The sequence below is a fragment of the Gambusia affinis genome, linkage group LG11 (assembly GCF_019740435.1).
Source record: "Gambusia affinis linkage group LG11, SWU_Gaff_1.0, whole genome shotgun sequence".
In the NCBI taxonomy this organism is placed as follows: Eukaryota; Metazoa; Chordata; class Actinopteri; order Cyprinodontiformes; family Poeciliidae; genus Gambusia; species Gambusia affinis.
In genome coordinates this window covers 28,006,889-28,022,760 of record NC_057878.1, presented here as the reverse complement: position 1 = coordinate 28,022,760, position 15,872 = coordinate 28,006,889, and the positions used below count along the sequence as shown (strand labels likewise).

Here is a 15,872-nt window from a genome sequence, read left to right as displayed (position 1 = left end):
CTCACCATGCACTGTCCCTGAGGATGTCTCTGCCGTCAAACGAGTATAACGATACATTCTCCCTCATTTTGTTGCTGTCCTCACTGAAGATGGACTCCCAGCTGCTGAACAACACTTGGTTCTGAAAGGAGAAGGAAGGAAACGGTCAGACTCGTAAAAAGAAATCCATGAACAAAAATGTAATCATTTCAAAGCAGCAGAATCAGAAAACGGTAGATTAAAAGCAGTTATTAGAGTAGTAAGTAACTTTACTGATGCAAATATTTTCCAAAAAATGCATTCATGCACTTTTGTTTACTTTCCAAAGACTTTGACAAAGTGGACTGAGTTATTTATGGCAACCTATATTTGACAGACTGGAATCTCTGCAAGTGTATTTGAGATTTCATAAGTTTAAAAAGTGACAGGTAAAAATAGATCATCACTGCATCTATTTTGACCCAGTCAGTCAAAATTACTCTAGTACAGCCTCTTCCTGGGAAGCTAAAGCGCCTAGCCTAATGCTAATGACATGGTATTGATTAGTGTTTGCAAAGACCCAATCGTGGAGCAACATCTATTTTCCTCGGCGTTAACTTTTGTTGAAGTTTGTTCATTATGTTTTACAGCTTTTGTGGCCAGTTCTTGTAAAAATACATTTTAATATGATTTAGCTGGACAAGTAAAGAACGTATCTGGACAGTTGACTCACCTTCAGGTTCATGATGGGGAATCCATTCCTGTCCGACCTGCGGACGATGGTGTAGAGGTCTTGAAGCTTGGAGGACAGGAAAGCTCTGAACGTTCCCTTCAGACCAACAGCGCGAGCCTGCTGGAAGCACAGGAAGTCTGCCCCGCGAATCCCTCGCATGTTGCCGGTCTGAGGTGCGTTCAGCGCTACGAGGTGGAGCTGAAAGGGAAGAGAGGCTAGCTTTAGCTTTTCATTTTAAAATATTTTCTCACATTGTAAATTTATGTGACAAGGTTTGACCAAAGCTGGTTGTCCAGTTAAAGTTTCTTTAAAGTTTAACTGACTTTAACTAAGTTTAACTAAAATCAAAGTCAACTTTGTGAAAGATAAAGATAGCTTGCTATCTTTACATTCCTACTCATATTTGTGACTTTGTTTAATTTTGCAATGTTAAGGCTAAAACAGTCTCAGTGCCTCCCTCGTTGGTTTAAACAGTGGCTACTGCAGTTGAATTTTCTTACTGGTTCCAATGGTTCAGCTGCCTTTGGGTATAAAAAGGTTTCACTCAGACACACGCCCCCTTGAGGTGAATCAGGAGTTGGAATAGCGAACATGGCGAGCTAAAAAATCTCCAATAAGACAGAAAAAAAGTCGATAGATTTGCCGCCCGCTAGTCATATTTCAGATAAAGATTTGCCAGAGTCTCTCTTAACCCTCTGATCGTCCTCACACTTGGCCACGCCCTTCAGTATCACTTGGCTCCGCCCACTTTGGTGGAATTTTTCCAAATTTAATCATGGGGTTTTGCTATAGACGTGGAAAAGTTTAGACCAGTAGATGTTTCCTTGTAGCCATTTTCTGATGATCAAAACAACTCTTGAGTTTAGTGGTATGTTCTCTTATCTTTCCCATTTTAAAGAGTGGTTAAGGGAAAAATGGTTTCTGTTTGGTCATGTTTATACTGCAGTAATGTGTTTTAATTGTTGCAATTACTCCTGATTCTGACGAGTCAGCAGCTGGCGCCACGGGGGTGCTGGGCTGCCGCAGCGGGGGCTCAGCGGGTCGGATAACCACGCTGCTCTGGGAGTAATGACCCGCTCCGTTGTTGGAGGTCCGTTCTGGAGTGTGGGGGTACACGACCACCGGTGGGGGCTGCACTTCTGCCACCTCGTTGCCCTTTACATGAAAAACAAAGAGACTCAGAGATCAGAAACGAGTCGGGAAACGTCAAACCGAGTTACTCTTCAAAACGCACCAGATCTCCAAAGAAGGTTCTGTAATCTCCGAGCTGAGGAGAAAAACTGCCGGTTAATATTTTACATTAAACTCTTTGAGTATTATGATGACACAGATTCATGGAAATGGAAGCTGAAGGTGTGAAGACGTACGAGGACTTGTCGAAGTCCATCGCGCACTCTCAGGTAGAGGTCTGCTTTGTCCAGGATGTAAATGAGATTTCCCTCCGGCTGCTGCCTGGCCGTCGCAATCATGATGTCATATGACCTCAACACCGTCACCTGGGGAAATAATTAACCATCTTTACAGCATAAATAACTTAAACAATAGGTGCATAGTACATCAGCTGACAGATACAAGGTCATTTAAAATACAGAGATATTCTTACCCCAGAGGAGGGACCAGGGCTTCCAGGTGGGCCTGGCGGACCAGGAGGTCCAGGAACGCTGACAGCTTCAAGTCAAAACACAAACAGAAGTTAGTAAAAACGTCTGAAATAGAACATATCTGTACAAAAACTCCCAACCAGCTCCTCCTGGTGTTTTGGCTCTAAAACACTTTGGTTTACAGAGGAAGACTACAAGGAGTTAGATTCAAGTCCAAATCATTATTCCTCCACTACCGTGCATGTCAGTGCTGATATGCTGTACCAAACATTTTTTTAAATTTTGGTGTCATCTGTTTGGACCCATCAGTTTTTAAAATGACAATTACATAATCAGTTGCTTTTAATTTTTATTCAATGCTTTCACACGTGATAGTCTGGTAAACTAGACTGGGGACCAAATATGTGACTTTGGTTACATTTTTAGCTGCTGTGGTTCTCTGTCTCTCTGCGCAGAGTCAAACTAACCAAACCCTTTGAGCAACCTGTTCCCCTCCTGGCCTGCGGGGGCGCTGCACCAAGAACCACTGAAGGAAACGACACAAAAACCTCTGAAAAAGACACGGACAACTTCTTTCCTTATGAATGGGAAACAAAAATGTAATGTCAGATTTTTATTTTCAGATTTGTCTCTTTTGTGTTTGGCAAAAGACCACAAGCCGTTTCTCCTGATAGCACTGGACTAATGTATTTGTTTTGGTTGCATTTACCCAGAATACCCTGCTCTAAAGTCCACTTCCTGCTTTTGGAGCGGTCTCCGGTCTGCTTGGTGTTCACACATGCATTCAAACCGTGCCAAAGTTCATTTCATCCACACCAATATCACAGTTGGTGTCTTGCAAAAATAGTTAAAATCTTTTTCTTGCTTCCATTACAACACATTTAACAGGGGCTGCTAATTAATGTGCTATGTTTTTAACTTCAACTATTTAATTTTTTTATCCAGTTTGTTTCTCTTGAACCAAACCAGCTCATGTATTGATGTCTCAATACTGGGTGTCTTCTGTTTTCTACAGCCTGGCTAAAAACAGGCTCAGAAAAAACTACTTACGATAATTAGGTCTGTATGTTCCAGAAAATGAGGGATTCCCAGGAGGTCCTGGAGGTCCAGGTGGTCCTGCTGGACCTGGACGGCCATCATAGCCAACACCTGGTGGTCCAGAAGGTCCTGGTGGCCCAGGAGGCCCAGCTATGGACTCTCCCTTTGGACCCTAACAGGAAAGGGGAAAACAGATCAGAGTTTATCTTCAAAACAGATTCTGGTGCTGAAACTAAAACCAGTCAGACCAGTGGTAATTTGCTATGAGGGATTATGTTTCACTAGCTCACACGTTCCTCTTCAGGTTTCACCATTTCACTTTGCTGTTCTTCATTAAACAGGCAAAATTTATTGTCTGGTAAATCAGAATTTGTGCTTGTTCCCTTTCATTCATTAATATAGTAAATGTTAATTTAACAATTCTTTTCATACTTATTTTATCATGTTTAGGTTTGAGTTGGGCACTGCTAACTAAAAAGGTAGCTATGCTAACCCTAAAATACTAAATATTATTTGCACTAAGGGTAAAGTGTTATACCAGTATAGCATTTAAAAGAAGTTAATGCAAAGCTTCAATTCAAAGTACATCTGTCCTTGAAACACTACAACCAATTACATTTTGTGTTTTTCTGTTGGTCCTGTATGTTTCTTCTTTCATATAATGTTAGATTTTTTTAGCTTTCACCCACTTCAAAATAAGAGCATTAATAAAAATATCTAACTAGCTGAGAACACGCTAGCATTAGCAATAATTGCAGATTCGGTTTGAGTTTGTTTTAAGTCATGACTGAAAGATCAGCTCCACATGGTTGACTCAAACATTAGCTTCCCCTAATTACCATGTTGGTATTGCATTTAGCATTAGCATAGCTAATGTTTATTGTTAGTGCAGCTAATGTTTTAGCTAGCAGTGCACACCACTGTTGAGCTCTGTAATTGTGTGGCTCCCTCTGAACTCACTGGTAATCCTGGGTTTCCTGGAGGTCCTGGTGGGCCCACTGGTCCTCCAAAACGTGGGTCATAGTATCCGCCACCTGGCTCTCCTTTCTCCCCCTTCACTCCCGGATCTCCCTGGTCTCCCTTCAGCTCATTCTGCCAAAGAACATTATCATTTTGTTGTCAGCTTGTTGTCAAACCCGAGAAAACTAAACTGAGGTGAAGAGATGAGGCGGGTTACCTTAAATGCGTAGATATCAAAGTTTGACGCAGTGCCTGTGAGGAAGAGGAGGTGCTTTAGTGATGAAGATACTCTAGAGAAGGAGTACAGAGATGAATGTTTCAGGATTACCTGGGATCCCAGGAGATCCACGGTCGCCACGCTCTCCTTTTTCTCCCTTTACGGCTGCAGCAAAAAACAGCATTTTACAACAAATACAGCGCCGTAAAAACAATGTTTAACGTCTGATCGCCCACTTTTATCACAGCATTACTTTATAGGTTAGAAAGCAGTCCTAAAGTTTCTAGAAAATAACATGTAAAACCCTTGAAACATGCTTATAAATTATTTAATCGATTAACATTGTTTTATGGCGCCGTACCTTGGTAACCCCTTGAGTTTTCATCAAAGCGCTAAAGAATGAACAGAGGGACAGAATCAGTTTGGAGGTAGATGAGTTGCATTAACTTGACATAGAAAACTAGACGTGGCTCTTTTGGACTCACATTAAAGCGATCTAGAGCAATGGCTGGACCTGGTGGTCCAGGAGGTCCTGGAGGTCCTGGTGGGCCGGCAACTCCCTGTAGGAAACACACGACTTTATGGTTGGTTCAGATTGAGAATGAAACTCTGTTTAGGTAACAGGAACAGTCTGTGTAGCTCTGAGAAAAACACAAAGATGTGGCTGAACATTCCCATCCAACTTTTCCATCTCTTGATCTTTAAACTGCTGTCAAGTAAAGCTCAATATGTTCCCAGTGGTCGGCATTTTACTGGCCGATTAATATTTAGATGGTCAAACAACCTTTTATCAAAGCTTTATTTCATTTTGTGGCAGGTAAAAATAAAAAGTCAGACAGACTCAGGCTGATGTTAAAGGAAAGCTGTTACAGTTAGGATAGGTCTATAGGCGATACATTACAATTTTCCACAAAATCATTCTTAGATAATGAGATTTTAGTCTACTCAGTTCTGCCTGTTTAGAGCAACTCTACTGGGGTTGCTAGGTGACGGGGCAGAGCTCTGCTGGGGTTGCTAGGTGACGGGGCAGAGCTCTGCTGGGGTTGCTAGGTGACGGGGCAGAGCTCTGCTGGGGTTGCTAGGTGACGGGGCAGAGCTCTGCTGGGGTTGCTAGGTGACGGGTCGGGGTTGCTAGGTGAGGAACTTTGCCTGCTGAATTGTGACGTTGCATTCCGGAGGTTTTTTCAAATGGATCTTTTTTCAGACAGCAGAAAACATTAACTCATTACCGAAAAACAGCTGGCTGTTTGGTTTTGGGGGTTTTTAAGTGCTTGTAAGTGGTTGTTTTTAGAAGCAGTTGAGACCCAAAAAAGTACAAAAACCTGCAAAAAAACGTGTGATTTTTTTTTTTCTTCTTCTTTTTTTTTTGCATAATATTTATGCGGTACAGGAAAACTAATCCAACTTACCGGGTAGCCATAACCTGCACCCGTTCCTGACTCTCCTTTTTCACCTTTGTATCCGTTCACACCTGGACGACCCTGATGCATAAAAATCACTAATCATTCTGATGCTCTTTATAAAGCCTCAGAAACTGAAATAAATGTACTCACGGGTCTTCCTGGCATTCCTATTTCACCTTTCAGTCCAGGAGGCCCCTGAGGGCCCTGCAACAAGACAAGATAATATGATAAAACATTGAATAAATAAATTAAAAATCTTGAAAATGCAAACTTACAGAAGGTCCAATAGGTCCTGGCAGTCCTCTGTCTCCCTAAAGAAACAAAGTGGAGATGATTAGTATAGGAAACGGGAACAAGAAGGAGCTAATGGGAATAAACAGGCGGATGATGAGACTCACCTTGGTGCCTGTTAGGCCTCCCAGATACAAAGGATTTCCATCTGGTCCAATCATCAAGCCTGGCTCCCCTTTTTCACCCTGAACACAAAACCGATGATGAAGATGATGGAAACGATTAGCAGCTTGATTACCAGTTGATATAAATAACAGGAGTTCACCTTCAGGCCATAACCTGGTGAACCTGGGTCACCTCTGTCCCCCTTCGGTCCAACTGGACCCTGGCAAGCGAATAAAAATATTCAAGTGAGAGATTTAGAAACAACCTCAATCATTACAATTAGCCATGCAGGTCAGCCTGGAAACTTTTGGGAAAATCATTGTGTTGGGCCTAAAAATATTTTTTGTCATTGTTTAGATGTGGTTAAATGTTCTGCAACTGAAGTCCAAGCATTAAAAATAGTATTTTCCCCAACCCCTACCAGTGAAAATTAATTTAAATAGAGTATAAATAATGAAGAACAAAGGAATCAAATAAGACATTGAATGCTTACAGGAAATCCAGCTCTCCCAGGTAAACCGGCCACTCCCTGACAAGAACAAGAAACCAGTTAATGTTTCTTAATCATCTGATATTTACCAATTCAACACCATGGAAAAATACACAAACTGTCAGCTGAAGTTAAACATTTTAACATTCAGAGGCTGAAGTTTGTAGTTTTATGTGAACTCACGTTGTCAGATGGCTGGTAGATTATTTGTCCCGGTGGTCCAGGTGGACCAGGTGAGCCTGGGAGTCCGGTTCCATCTCGACCGGGCTCACCCTGACAAAACAAATTAACCCACCCACTAATAAATGACTATTCCATCTGTTATCGCATACAAAACTAATCTAAATAAACCACAAAAGCAACATCAAACTTTTCTGTATTAATGGTAAAAATTTCACATAAATTACCAAAGATTTAGCTAAGATCAAATATGAAATTTACCGTCTCTCCTTTGTCTCCTCTGTCACCCTTTTGACCCTGTGAAGACGAGGGGAAACTAAATTTTACAGCTTTATAGATCAAACAAAGCGCTGCTCCTTTAAATATCAGGGGTGTGATATTTGATGCTGATATTATGACATTATATGGACCTAATAAACGTGTTTGGAAAAGAAAGAATGTGAGAAGAAACATGACTGCTGTCTTCACCCTTTTCAAAATAAGAGCATGAATATAAAAGTCTAACTAATTGAAGAATTATTGACCATCGATAAACAAAACTGTAAAACCGACGTTGATGTTTATTCAACTGAAGGTTTACAGAATATCCAAAAATTTATCTGGGAAAATTGATTCAGGGGAAGCTAAGTGGGCTAAATGTTTTTAAAGTTAGCCAAAATGCTAATGCGCTAAACAGAAATGTAGCCCTGCTATTAGCTGATGAAGAATTATTTGCAGTCTATATTTGTCCATTAGCTGAAGCACTTTTGACCTTAGAGGTGCCTCAAGGTCACTTTCTTAGATTAAATTAGCTTGTTTTGTAATTTTTAAGCAGATGATACAAATAGACCTAGTTGTTGAGCTCTGCATCAGATAACATGATCCATGTCTGTAAATATCGATCGTCAGCAGACTGACCATCCTGTGCTGCACAGTTTTCACATAACGTTCAGTTTTTCTCACCGGCGGTCCTGGGAAGCCGTCCAGGCCTGGTAGTCCGTCTCTTCCTGCCAGACCCTGCTCACCCTTTGGACCTTCAGTACCTGGGAAACCGGGTTTACCCTGCAATGGTAGATTCAAGTTATACAACAATGGGGAGGAAAGAAGAAAAAAACATCTGAACCTTTTGATTGACTGAGGAAAATATTTGCCACTTTGAAAGTTTTTTCCAGTTGTTACCAACTTCAGAACATTAACTAGACTTGTTACAGTAGGACAAAAACCTATTAATGTAAACATTTTTAAGCTGCTCTTACTTTGGACCAACACTGTAAAATAATTAAAATGTTATATTTACACCAAAAAATTTAATTTGTCTGCTTTGGTCTCAGCTGTCTGCCAAAAATATTTCACATTTTCCAGACTTTTCAACATTTTTTCAAAATTCTCTTTGCCAATTTTAAAAACTTGGAGATTGTCGTTTAACATTTTCATCTTTAGTCTGAAAACTGACAAACTATGGCAGAAGGCCACCTTTCAGCTCTTCTTTTAACCTTTTATTGTAGCTTGTTACTTACTGGTTGTCCAGGTAAACCAGGAGGTCCCTGAAAATATAACATGTACTTTGGTTATTTGAAACACAGTCAAAGTAAAGAATTAACAGGTGTGCGTTCATATTCCTTTCCATTCAATTAAATTAACCTTATTTTAACAATTTTTAATAACAGATCAGAGATGCATTTAGGGCTGATTTAGTTTAAATGTAATTCTTGTGCTGAAATTTAATCCATATTTTATTCGACTGGAGTAATTAAGGTACCTGTATCCCTTCTGGTCCTCTGACACCAGGCAGTCCATTAGTGAAAATCCCACTGGAGTCCTCCATGTCATCCTGAAGAACAAGAGAAACAATTTTAGGGTGAAGTAACACATTAATTATGAGGTGTGTTTATCTGCAGGTATTGCTGCTTGTTAGTCCAAGTATTATGTTGTTGCATCAGGAATCGGGTGTTTCCAATGTACCACTTTTGCTTCCTTTTTCCTATCAGTGTTAAAGGAAAAGCTGTGCAGCTTGATTAAGAAAAGTATGCTATACTTTTGGTTTTCGCCGGACTTTTGTTGCAAAATCGAGGAATTTCAGCCCAGCTTCCTGTTTAATGGCTCACAGAATTTGGACTGTATCTGAACTGAACAGACATAACTCATAACTTCAGTGGTTTTTGCTGTATTCACAATTTTCTGCACCTCACCATTCAAGATTTTTGATAGTACAGCCTAGCATATTATAGAAAAGGTGGGAATTACCATAGCAACCAGTGACTATGCATTTTAATCACTGTCTTGTTTCTCATATCACAACCCTTTCCTCCCCCATAAATGTGTTTCTTACAATGTTCCCATATTGCCAGTGGTGGGCACAGCTAGCAAGTACAGCTAGCTCTACTAATGGTAAATCTCTACACCAACATGGTATTTTGCAGAAGCTAAAGCTAAGTGCTAACTTCATATCAAACTATTTCAGCCCTTGGATAGACTACAAGCCTTGAGCAGTGATTTAATTTTGACCTTACAGTTTACGTGTTCTATGTTCTCCTTAGACATTGTGTTTATATTTATTTCTCTGTGTTTTTGATTTTGTTTCTGAATGGTTTTTTATTTGAAATAGCATTAGGAAGAACATCAACAGAAGTAAATTTAGCAGTTCAGAATTTATCAGAAAAAATTAATTTAGAGGGAAGCTAAGTGTGCCAAACATTTTCAAGGTTAGCTAAAGGGCTAAAAAAATAAATTTGCTACTAGCACATCAGCAAATTAGGGGAAGTCTGTCTGCCACTACATACTACTTTAAGCATGCCTGCTTGATAATTTATTGCATGTTAATTGAACTCACAAATCCAACCCGATGACCTGGTCCTGGAGGCCCAGGTGGTCCAGGAGGACCAACTGGTCCCATGGGTCCTGGCAGACCAGCCAGTCCAGGCTCTCCTGTAGGTCCCGGTAAACCAGGTTCCCCTAGAGATCCCTGTGGGGTAGAAACACGGCTCTTAAAAATTCACTTTTTTCACTTTTCTAGTTAATTTCACATTAAACTTGTCACCTTTAAGTTGAAATGAAAAACAGTGATGTCACACCTTTTGTCCAATTGCTCCTGGGAGTCCAAGATCACCTGAATCCCCCTGAGAACGTAAAACATTTTTATTCACAGCAAAATTAAAACTTGAATCTTTTATTCACCTCATTAAGTTTTTTGAGTTTTTTTAAAATGAGACAATTTTTCAAAAGCATGTCCTAAAAAGCTCTGCTAATCCACCTCATTTGCTTTTTCTGCTTTTCTTTAAATTTTTGTTGTGTTGTTAGAAGGATGTTGGAGTAGGGGATTTGATAATTATCTGTTACCAGTGGAAGAGATGGTTTGACAGACACCAAGTGTTTTAATTCAAACTTCCAACTAAAAATCAATTTTCTACATTTACCGGCATAATCAATGTTTGCTGCATTTTATTAGATGGTATTAGCATTTAAATAATAAATCGTATGTTCCAGTAAATCAGTACCTTTTCTCCCCTGGGGCCAGGAGCTCCTGGAAGACCATCAGCACCAGGTAAACCAGGCAGACCCTAAAGTCCAAAAGATTTGGTTGTCGGAACTTGATTTTGGTTAAAGCGTTCTATCATCAGCATAAGTAGGCAGTTTGTTAGCATGAAAACAAGAAAATGCAGACGGGTGAAATCCTGTTTTCAGTCGGAAACCCTGCATCCATTCCTCTGGATGCTCCTGATTTCCTGCAGTGGTTTCTGATTGGAGTGGACAGTTCCACTTACAGGTTGGCCAGGTGCTCCATCTTTTCCTGGAGGTCCAACAGCTCCAGAGTTCACGGACGTGCTTGCTGAGTTAAGACCAGGAGGACCTGGGGGACCGGGAGGACCTGGGGGACCTGGAAGTCCCTGCATCAACAATTATAAAGATTCAAAATATTTCCTACTCCAATAGATCCAATGGTCCTTGTGGTGTGACTGACGAGAACCAGAGAAGGCCGGTTCTGTTTGTTCTCACCCGAACGGAGACCATATCAGGGAATCCAGAGGCCTCCATGTCCTCGAATGTCTGAAAGATTTGTTTTAGAATCAGCTGCAGAAAGCAGGAGGAAGTTTTTACCTCATAGCAGGATGTGACTCACAGATCTGTATCCTGTACCCGGCGGTCCTGGAGGCCCTGGGGGTCCTCTGGGGCCGGGCTGGCCCTCTCCACGGTCGCCCTGTATGAACCCGCCTCATTAGGACTTAAACTGAAACCCTTCAAAAATCTGCAAACTGGGTTTATCTAACCTTCTCTCCTTTAACTCCTGCGTCACCCGGAGTTCCTGGAAACCCTGGAGGTCCCTGAGGCCCCTATTTAAAAAAACAAATATGATCTTCGGCCCCTGAGACATTCTGTTTTGAAAGAAAAAGTAGAAACTACATACAGTTTTTCCATCTTCACCGGGGTCACCCTACGGGAACAAAACAAAGAACACCTGAGTGACTTTCAGCATCTCCAGAGAAGTCGCTCGTCTTTCCTTCAGATCCACTCACTGGTTCTCCATCTTCTCCGGGTGGCCCCTGAGGACCTGCCGGTCCAGGCGGTCCGCGCGGCCCAGGAACCTTCGAAACAATCGACCCATCAGCTGAATACTGTGTTGTGGGTCCAGGAGATCCAGGGGGCCCTGGTGGTCCGGGAGGGCCTGGTTCACCCTTTGAACCCGGATATCCAAAACCTGCACTGCCCTGGAACAAAGGAAAGGTCCACATCATGACACTTCCAATACTTTGTGATATAGAAATCAAAAAGTATTGATTATAATGATGATAATATGGTTGTTTTTAATCGATGAGGCAAAACATTTGCGTCTCCAGGTACGTCAGCAGGTTAACTGCCAGTGGTCAGATAAATGATCTGATGGCCAGAAATATGTGAATTTGTAGTTTATTGTTGGAAAAGACTTGTCATTCCTTCGCTGACTAAACATCTGCAAATCAGCAAAATAAATACTTAGCCAAGAGTTAAATATTTAGTTAGTAAGTTAAATATTTACTTTGGAGACAAATTTGGATATTTAGTTTGGAACTAAGCCTAATTTTTTTTAATTTAATGTAATTATTGCTGTTAATGTTACAGGCGGTTCCTCTACTTGTGACACATCATCAAGGGTCCAAACATATCTGGGGGCTTACTGAATATTTTGTTTGAAAAACAAATTGAAATAAACATTTTTACAGAAACAGCCATCTTAGTCATATTCAGTGCCACAGTGGGTATCAGTGTTTTTTTTTTCTGTAACAATAAAAAAAAACAATAATAAATAGTTAATTTAAATATGTAGATTTAGCATATGAGAGACCGGGAAACGGTAAAATAATAATTAATCAAAATTAACACAAAAACGACAATAGAAGAGAAAAGACGGTCTGGGTATATTGGTCAGATTTCTCATTTAAGCCTCTTGGCATTCAGGCTTGTACCAAACCATGTTGTAGGTTTACTGTTACACCCTCATAAAAACAAGTTTCATCTCAGAAAACTCAGAACTGTTTGTCTCCCTTCATATCGGATCATAAACAGAAGATTTCCTCTGTTCATATCTGTTCATCTATGACAAAAGTCAATAAACTTTTTAATCTGCTTCGTTGCTTCATATTCAATACTTTCAAACCAATCGGTAACCTGACAGGCAGCTGTAACTTACCTTTGCTCCTTTTTCACCTGGTTCTCCCTGAAAATAAAACAAAAAAGCAGTGATGTGAATTATAATCCATTTTAAAAGTACAGTAGAAATCGCTGTAAATGGGAAAATAAAAGTACGGCAAGTAACTTTTGTAAAACTTCCTGTTTTTGTTGAGCAAATGTCAGGTAAATCCACCCAAACCTCCAGAGGTTTCCCTCTTTTCTTTTCCTCAAAATATTTTAGCAAAATGAGAATAAGCTGCAAGGTTTGGTGGTTTGGACTCTACGGCTTGTAGCTCCCTCTAGTGTTGATTTGGTGTAGCTCAACTACAAACTGCTGATGATGTAAAAGCTAAAATGTAAAGAAAAATACAGTATTGACTCAAATGAAGCATTTTCATTTGAGTTACTGTGAAAATATTGGTCAGATTTACAGATTTAAGTTATTTAAATGCTTTTTCCATACATAAATTATTGTGTTGCGAAATTTGTATAAAACAATTACAAAACCTCCAGAAGAAAACTATCTGAATTATAACAAATTATTTTCATCCAACTAAAGAAATATTGTTCTTTAAAATGCTATGATTTTGTTGACCTCAGACCAGCATTAACTATGTGCAAAACTACAATAAATTCCTTCCAAGGCGTACACAGAAAGGTTTTGAAATTAATTTATGAATTAAGAGAGAAGAAAAGGATTTATTTAAAAATGTAAAAAACGGCCAAGATGAATATTAAAGATAATTGTACTTCAGTTAGAGGGATTCAGGTATGGAGTAATTGTTGTGAGGAGTTAAAACTGATTTTCACAAAAATATATAAAAACAATTAGCTAACAAAAATACAATAAGGTTTGATTTCATGTTCATCTAAACTCCTTTATTTCTTCGAAAAATATACAGGAAACGGTTTCCCTCAGTGTATTATCAGCCTGGCGGGCCACCAGGCTTAGGATATAACATTTACCTTATTACAGGTTTTTTAACAGGGTTTTTTTTTAAAGCTGCACTAAAGAGTCTCTGATGTAACGGTTGGAAGCAGAATGGTGACATAATGTGGTCAGTATGTGAACACATAAGGAGACGGAGGTCAGCTCCATAACCACTTCCTGTTTTTACCGCTCTACAAGCTAACAACTTCAGCAAACAAAATCACAAGTCAGATATAAGATCAAAACATTTTGGACACTTTAATTAGGAAGAAACAACTGAAGTGCAAAAAATGGAGACTTTATAGTTCCTGGTTAGGTATTATTTATCATGTCTTCCAGTAACATAATTACCAAGTGATATTTTCAAATTTCCTTTAAACATTTTTAATTCAAAAACTCAGTGGGCTGCTGGATGACTGGCCTCATCACCTCTACCACCAGGCTTGGCATGTTTTCCTTGGGAAAACCCTGAGGAAAGATGCTGCTGCTTTGATTTTGATGACGCTTCATTTATAACAACGTGTATCAGTTTTTTCAGTTTACACTTGGTGTTCTTGCCATTGAGAGGAATTTCAATATTAATGTCTGAACTAGTTTTGTTTGTTGACTCGTGTATGGAAAGGTTAAAAATTGGTGTAACTGCAGCTCCGTATTTTTGCCTTTGGAAGGGATCGTTGGATAAAAAATGCTCCGTTTTCTCTGGCTGACCTTTAGTCCGCGGATTCCCCCTTGGGAGCCGGAGCCTGTGTCTCCCTTCGGCCCCGTCGGGCCTTGATCTCCTTTCTCTCCTCTGTCCCCTCTGTCGCCCTTTTCTCCTTTAGCAGCGGCTGCACCTGGAAAGCGAAACCACGGGACACATCCATTAACATCCCCATGAAAACCTCTGGTAGATGATTAATGACTGCATCCCAGAGAAAATCAAACGATCCCTGATCCCAGAAGGAGAAAGGAAAGGAAGCAGGATTCCTGCCGTAACTCTGTAGTTTAGAGACCAGGTGAAGTGGAGGTACATCTCCCACCTGCCTGTGATTTGACCCAGTTTGACCCGACATGCTTGATATCCCGATAAATGAGTCACTTTCAGTCAGCAAGGTGTGAAATGCAGCCTGCTGCTCCAAGGAATGAATTCTGGAAACATGACTGAGGCTAAATGTCGGGTTATCAGTTAGAGACGTCACTGCAGCGTGAAATAAACTGATGCCACCTCCTGGCTTTGATGACCTACTTTAAAACATCAGCTCATCCAAAATGGTTTGCAGAATCTTCCTCCTCCGGACCCTTTTTTTTTCTTTAAATCAACATTTCAAAGTAGGCCAATATATATTTTTTAAGCAGCTAGCAGAATATTCAGTTTTTAGATGTGCTTCACAAACTGTCAGGATTTTATTAATGACTGTTATCAGGTTATTAACTTATTTCACACTAGTTAAGGTTTTATAATCAGCACATTAGTGGAAGTGTGCCCACCACTAAATTCACCTAATAGCAGGGCTAATTTTATAGCTTAGTGGTTTTGCTAACTTAGACTGCGGTTAAGTTAGCAAAAGTACTGTTGGTTTTGGTGTCTCTGTTTCCTCTTCACAATGCCCCATATCAGTGGTGGGCACAGCTCTGCTAATCTGCTAAAGTGCTAATACTGGAGCTAACTTTTGCTAACTTTGACAAAGCTTAGCTTTCCTAAAGAGCTAACGTACTTGGCTGTTTGGTAAACTTTCAGTTGAGTAAAATTCTTTTGAATTTTAGTTATTGGCTGTAAGAATTCAAGCTGTTAGCCTTCATTCAAAATAAGAGCATATTCATACTCTTATTTTGAAGGGAATGAAAACTGTTTACTATTTCCTTTAAGTCAAGACTAAAACCCACCTGCTTAGAGTTGGCTTTGATTAGTAGTAACTGGAATATTGCTCATTATATCTGTATTTACATGATGATGGCATTTGACAAAACTTATTATTGTATTATTGTTTCGTAAGTGGTGACTGTATGATGTTTTTGTGATGTAAAGCACTTTGAATGTTGAAATGTGGTCTACAAATAATCTTGTGTAGTTGGACCAAAAGAGCTCGCTCTTTTTTTACGCATTCACACCACCTTAAACGAACCATACATTCAGGAAAATTGGACTGGAGTTGGATTAAAGCGGACCAAACTAAGGGTCTATACCAGGGGAGGGCAGTCCTGGTCCTGGAGGGCCGGTGTCCTGTAACTCTTAGTCTCCCTGGTGCAACAACCTGAATCCAACAGCTGAATCTCTTCCTAAGTGCAGTCAGGTTCTCCAGAGTCCTGCTAATGACCTCATTATTTGACTCAGGTGTGTTGAAGTAGAGATGCATCTAAAAGTTG

The 15,872-nt window shown here is 40.1% G+C and overlaps 1 protein-coding gene across 5 annotated transcripts in view; it reads right to left on the bottom strand.

The window, feature by feature from the left end:
- The window catches only part of col18a1a (collagen type XVIII alpha 1 chain a), a 73,908-nt gene that overhangs the window by 1,607 nt on the left and 56,429 nt on the right, over positions 1 to 15,872 (bottom strand). For all 5 annotated transcript variants that reach the window (XM_044131211.1, XM_044131212.1, XM_044131207.1 and 2 more), the window contains 34 exons: positions 14,238 to 14,362; positions 12,618 to 12,644; positions 11,467 to 11,658; positions 11,358 to 11,384; positions 11,221 to 11,283; positions 11,073 to 11,150; positions 10,949 to 10,999; positions 10,717 to 10,839; positions 10,450 to 10,512; positions 10,027 to 10,071; positions 9,786 to 9,917; positions 8,715 to 8,786; positions 8,473 to 8,499; positions 7,919 to 8,017; positions 7,238 to 7,273; positions 6,980 to 7,069; positions 6,800 to 6,835; positions 6,467 to 6,526; positions 6,309 to 6,386; positions 6,186 to 6,221; positions 6,061 to 6,114; positions 5,917 to 5,988; positions 4,993 to 5,067; positions 4,869 to 4,899; positions 4,619 to 4,672; positions 4,508 to 4,542; positions 4,291 to 4,422; positions 3,343 to 3,502; positions 2,295 to 2,359; positions 2,059 to 2,187; positions 1,926 to 1,958; positions 1,664 to 1,846; positions 692 to 889; positions 6 to 121 (listed from right to left, as the gene is read on the bottom strand). In XM_044131211.1, coding sequence (XP_043987146.1) covers positions 6 to 121; positions 692 to 889; positions 1,664 to 1,846; positions 1,926 to 1,958; positions 2,059 to 2,187; positions 2,295 to 2,359; positions 3,343 to 3,502; positions 4,291 to 4,422; positions 4,508 to 4,542; positions 4,619 to 4,672; positions 4,869 to 4,899; positions 4,993 to 5,067; positions 5,917 to 5,988; positions 6,061 to 6,114; positions 6,186 to 6,221; positions 6,309 to 6,386; positions 6,467 to 6,526; positions 6,800 to 6,835; positions 6,980 to 7,069; positions 7,238 to 7,273; positions 7,919 to 8,017; positions 8,473 to 8,499; positions 8,715 to 8,786; positions 9,786 to 9,917; positions 10,027 to 10,071; positions 10,450 to 10,512; positions 10,717 to 10,839; positions 10,949 to 10,999; positions 11,073 to 11,150; positions 11,221 to 11,283; positions 11,358 to 11,384; positions 11,467 to 11,658; positions 12,618 to 12,644; positions 14,238 to 14,362 — 2,797 coding nt within the window. The remainder of the gene's footprint in view (positions 1 to 5; positions 122 to 691; positions 890 to 1,663; positions 1,847 to 1,925; positions 1,959 to 2,058; positions 2,188 to 2,294; positions 2,360 to 3,342; positions 3,503 to 4,290; positions 4,423 to 4,507; positions 4,543 to 4,618; positions 4,673 to 4,868; positions 4,900 to 4,992; positions 5,068 to 5,916; positions 5,989 to 6,060; positions 6,115 to 6,185; positions 6,222 to 6,308; positions 6,387 to 6,466; positions 6,527 to 6,799; positions 6,836 to 6,979; positions 7,070 to 7,237; positions 7,274 to 7,918; positions 8,018 to 8,472; positions 8,500 to 8,714; positions 8,787 to 9,785; positions 9,918 to 10,026; positions 10,072 to 10,449; positions 10,513 to 10,716; positions 10,840 to 10,948; positions 11,000 to 11,072; positions 11,151 to 11,220; positions 11,284 to 11,357; positions 11,385 to 11,466; positions 11,659 to 12,617; positions 12,645 to 14,237; positions 14,363 to 15,872) is intronic.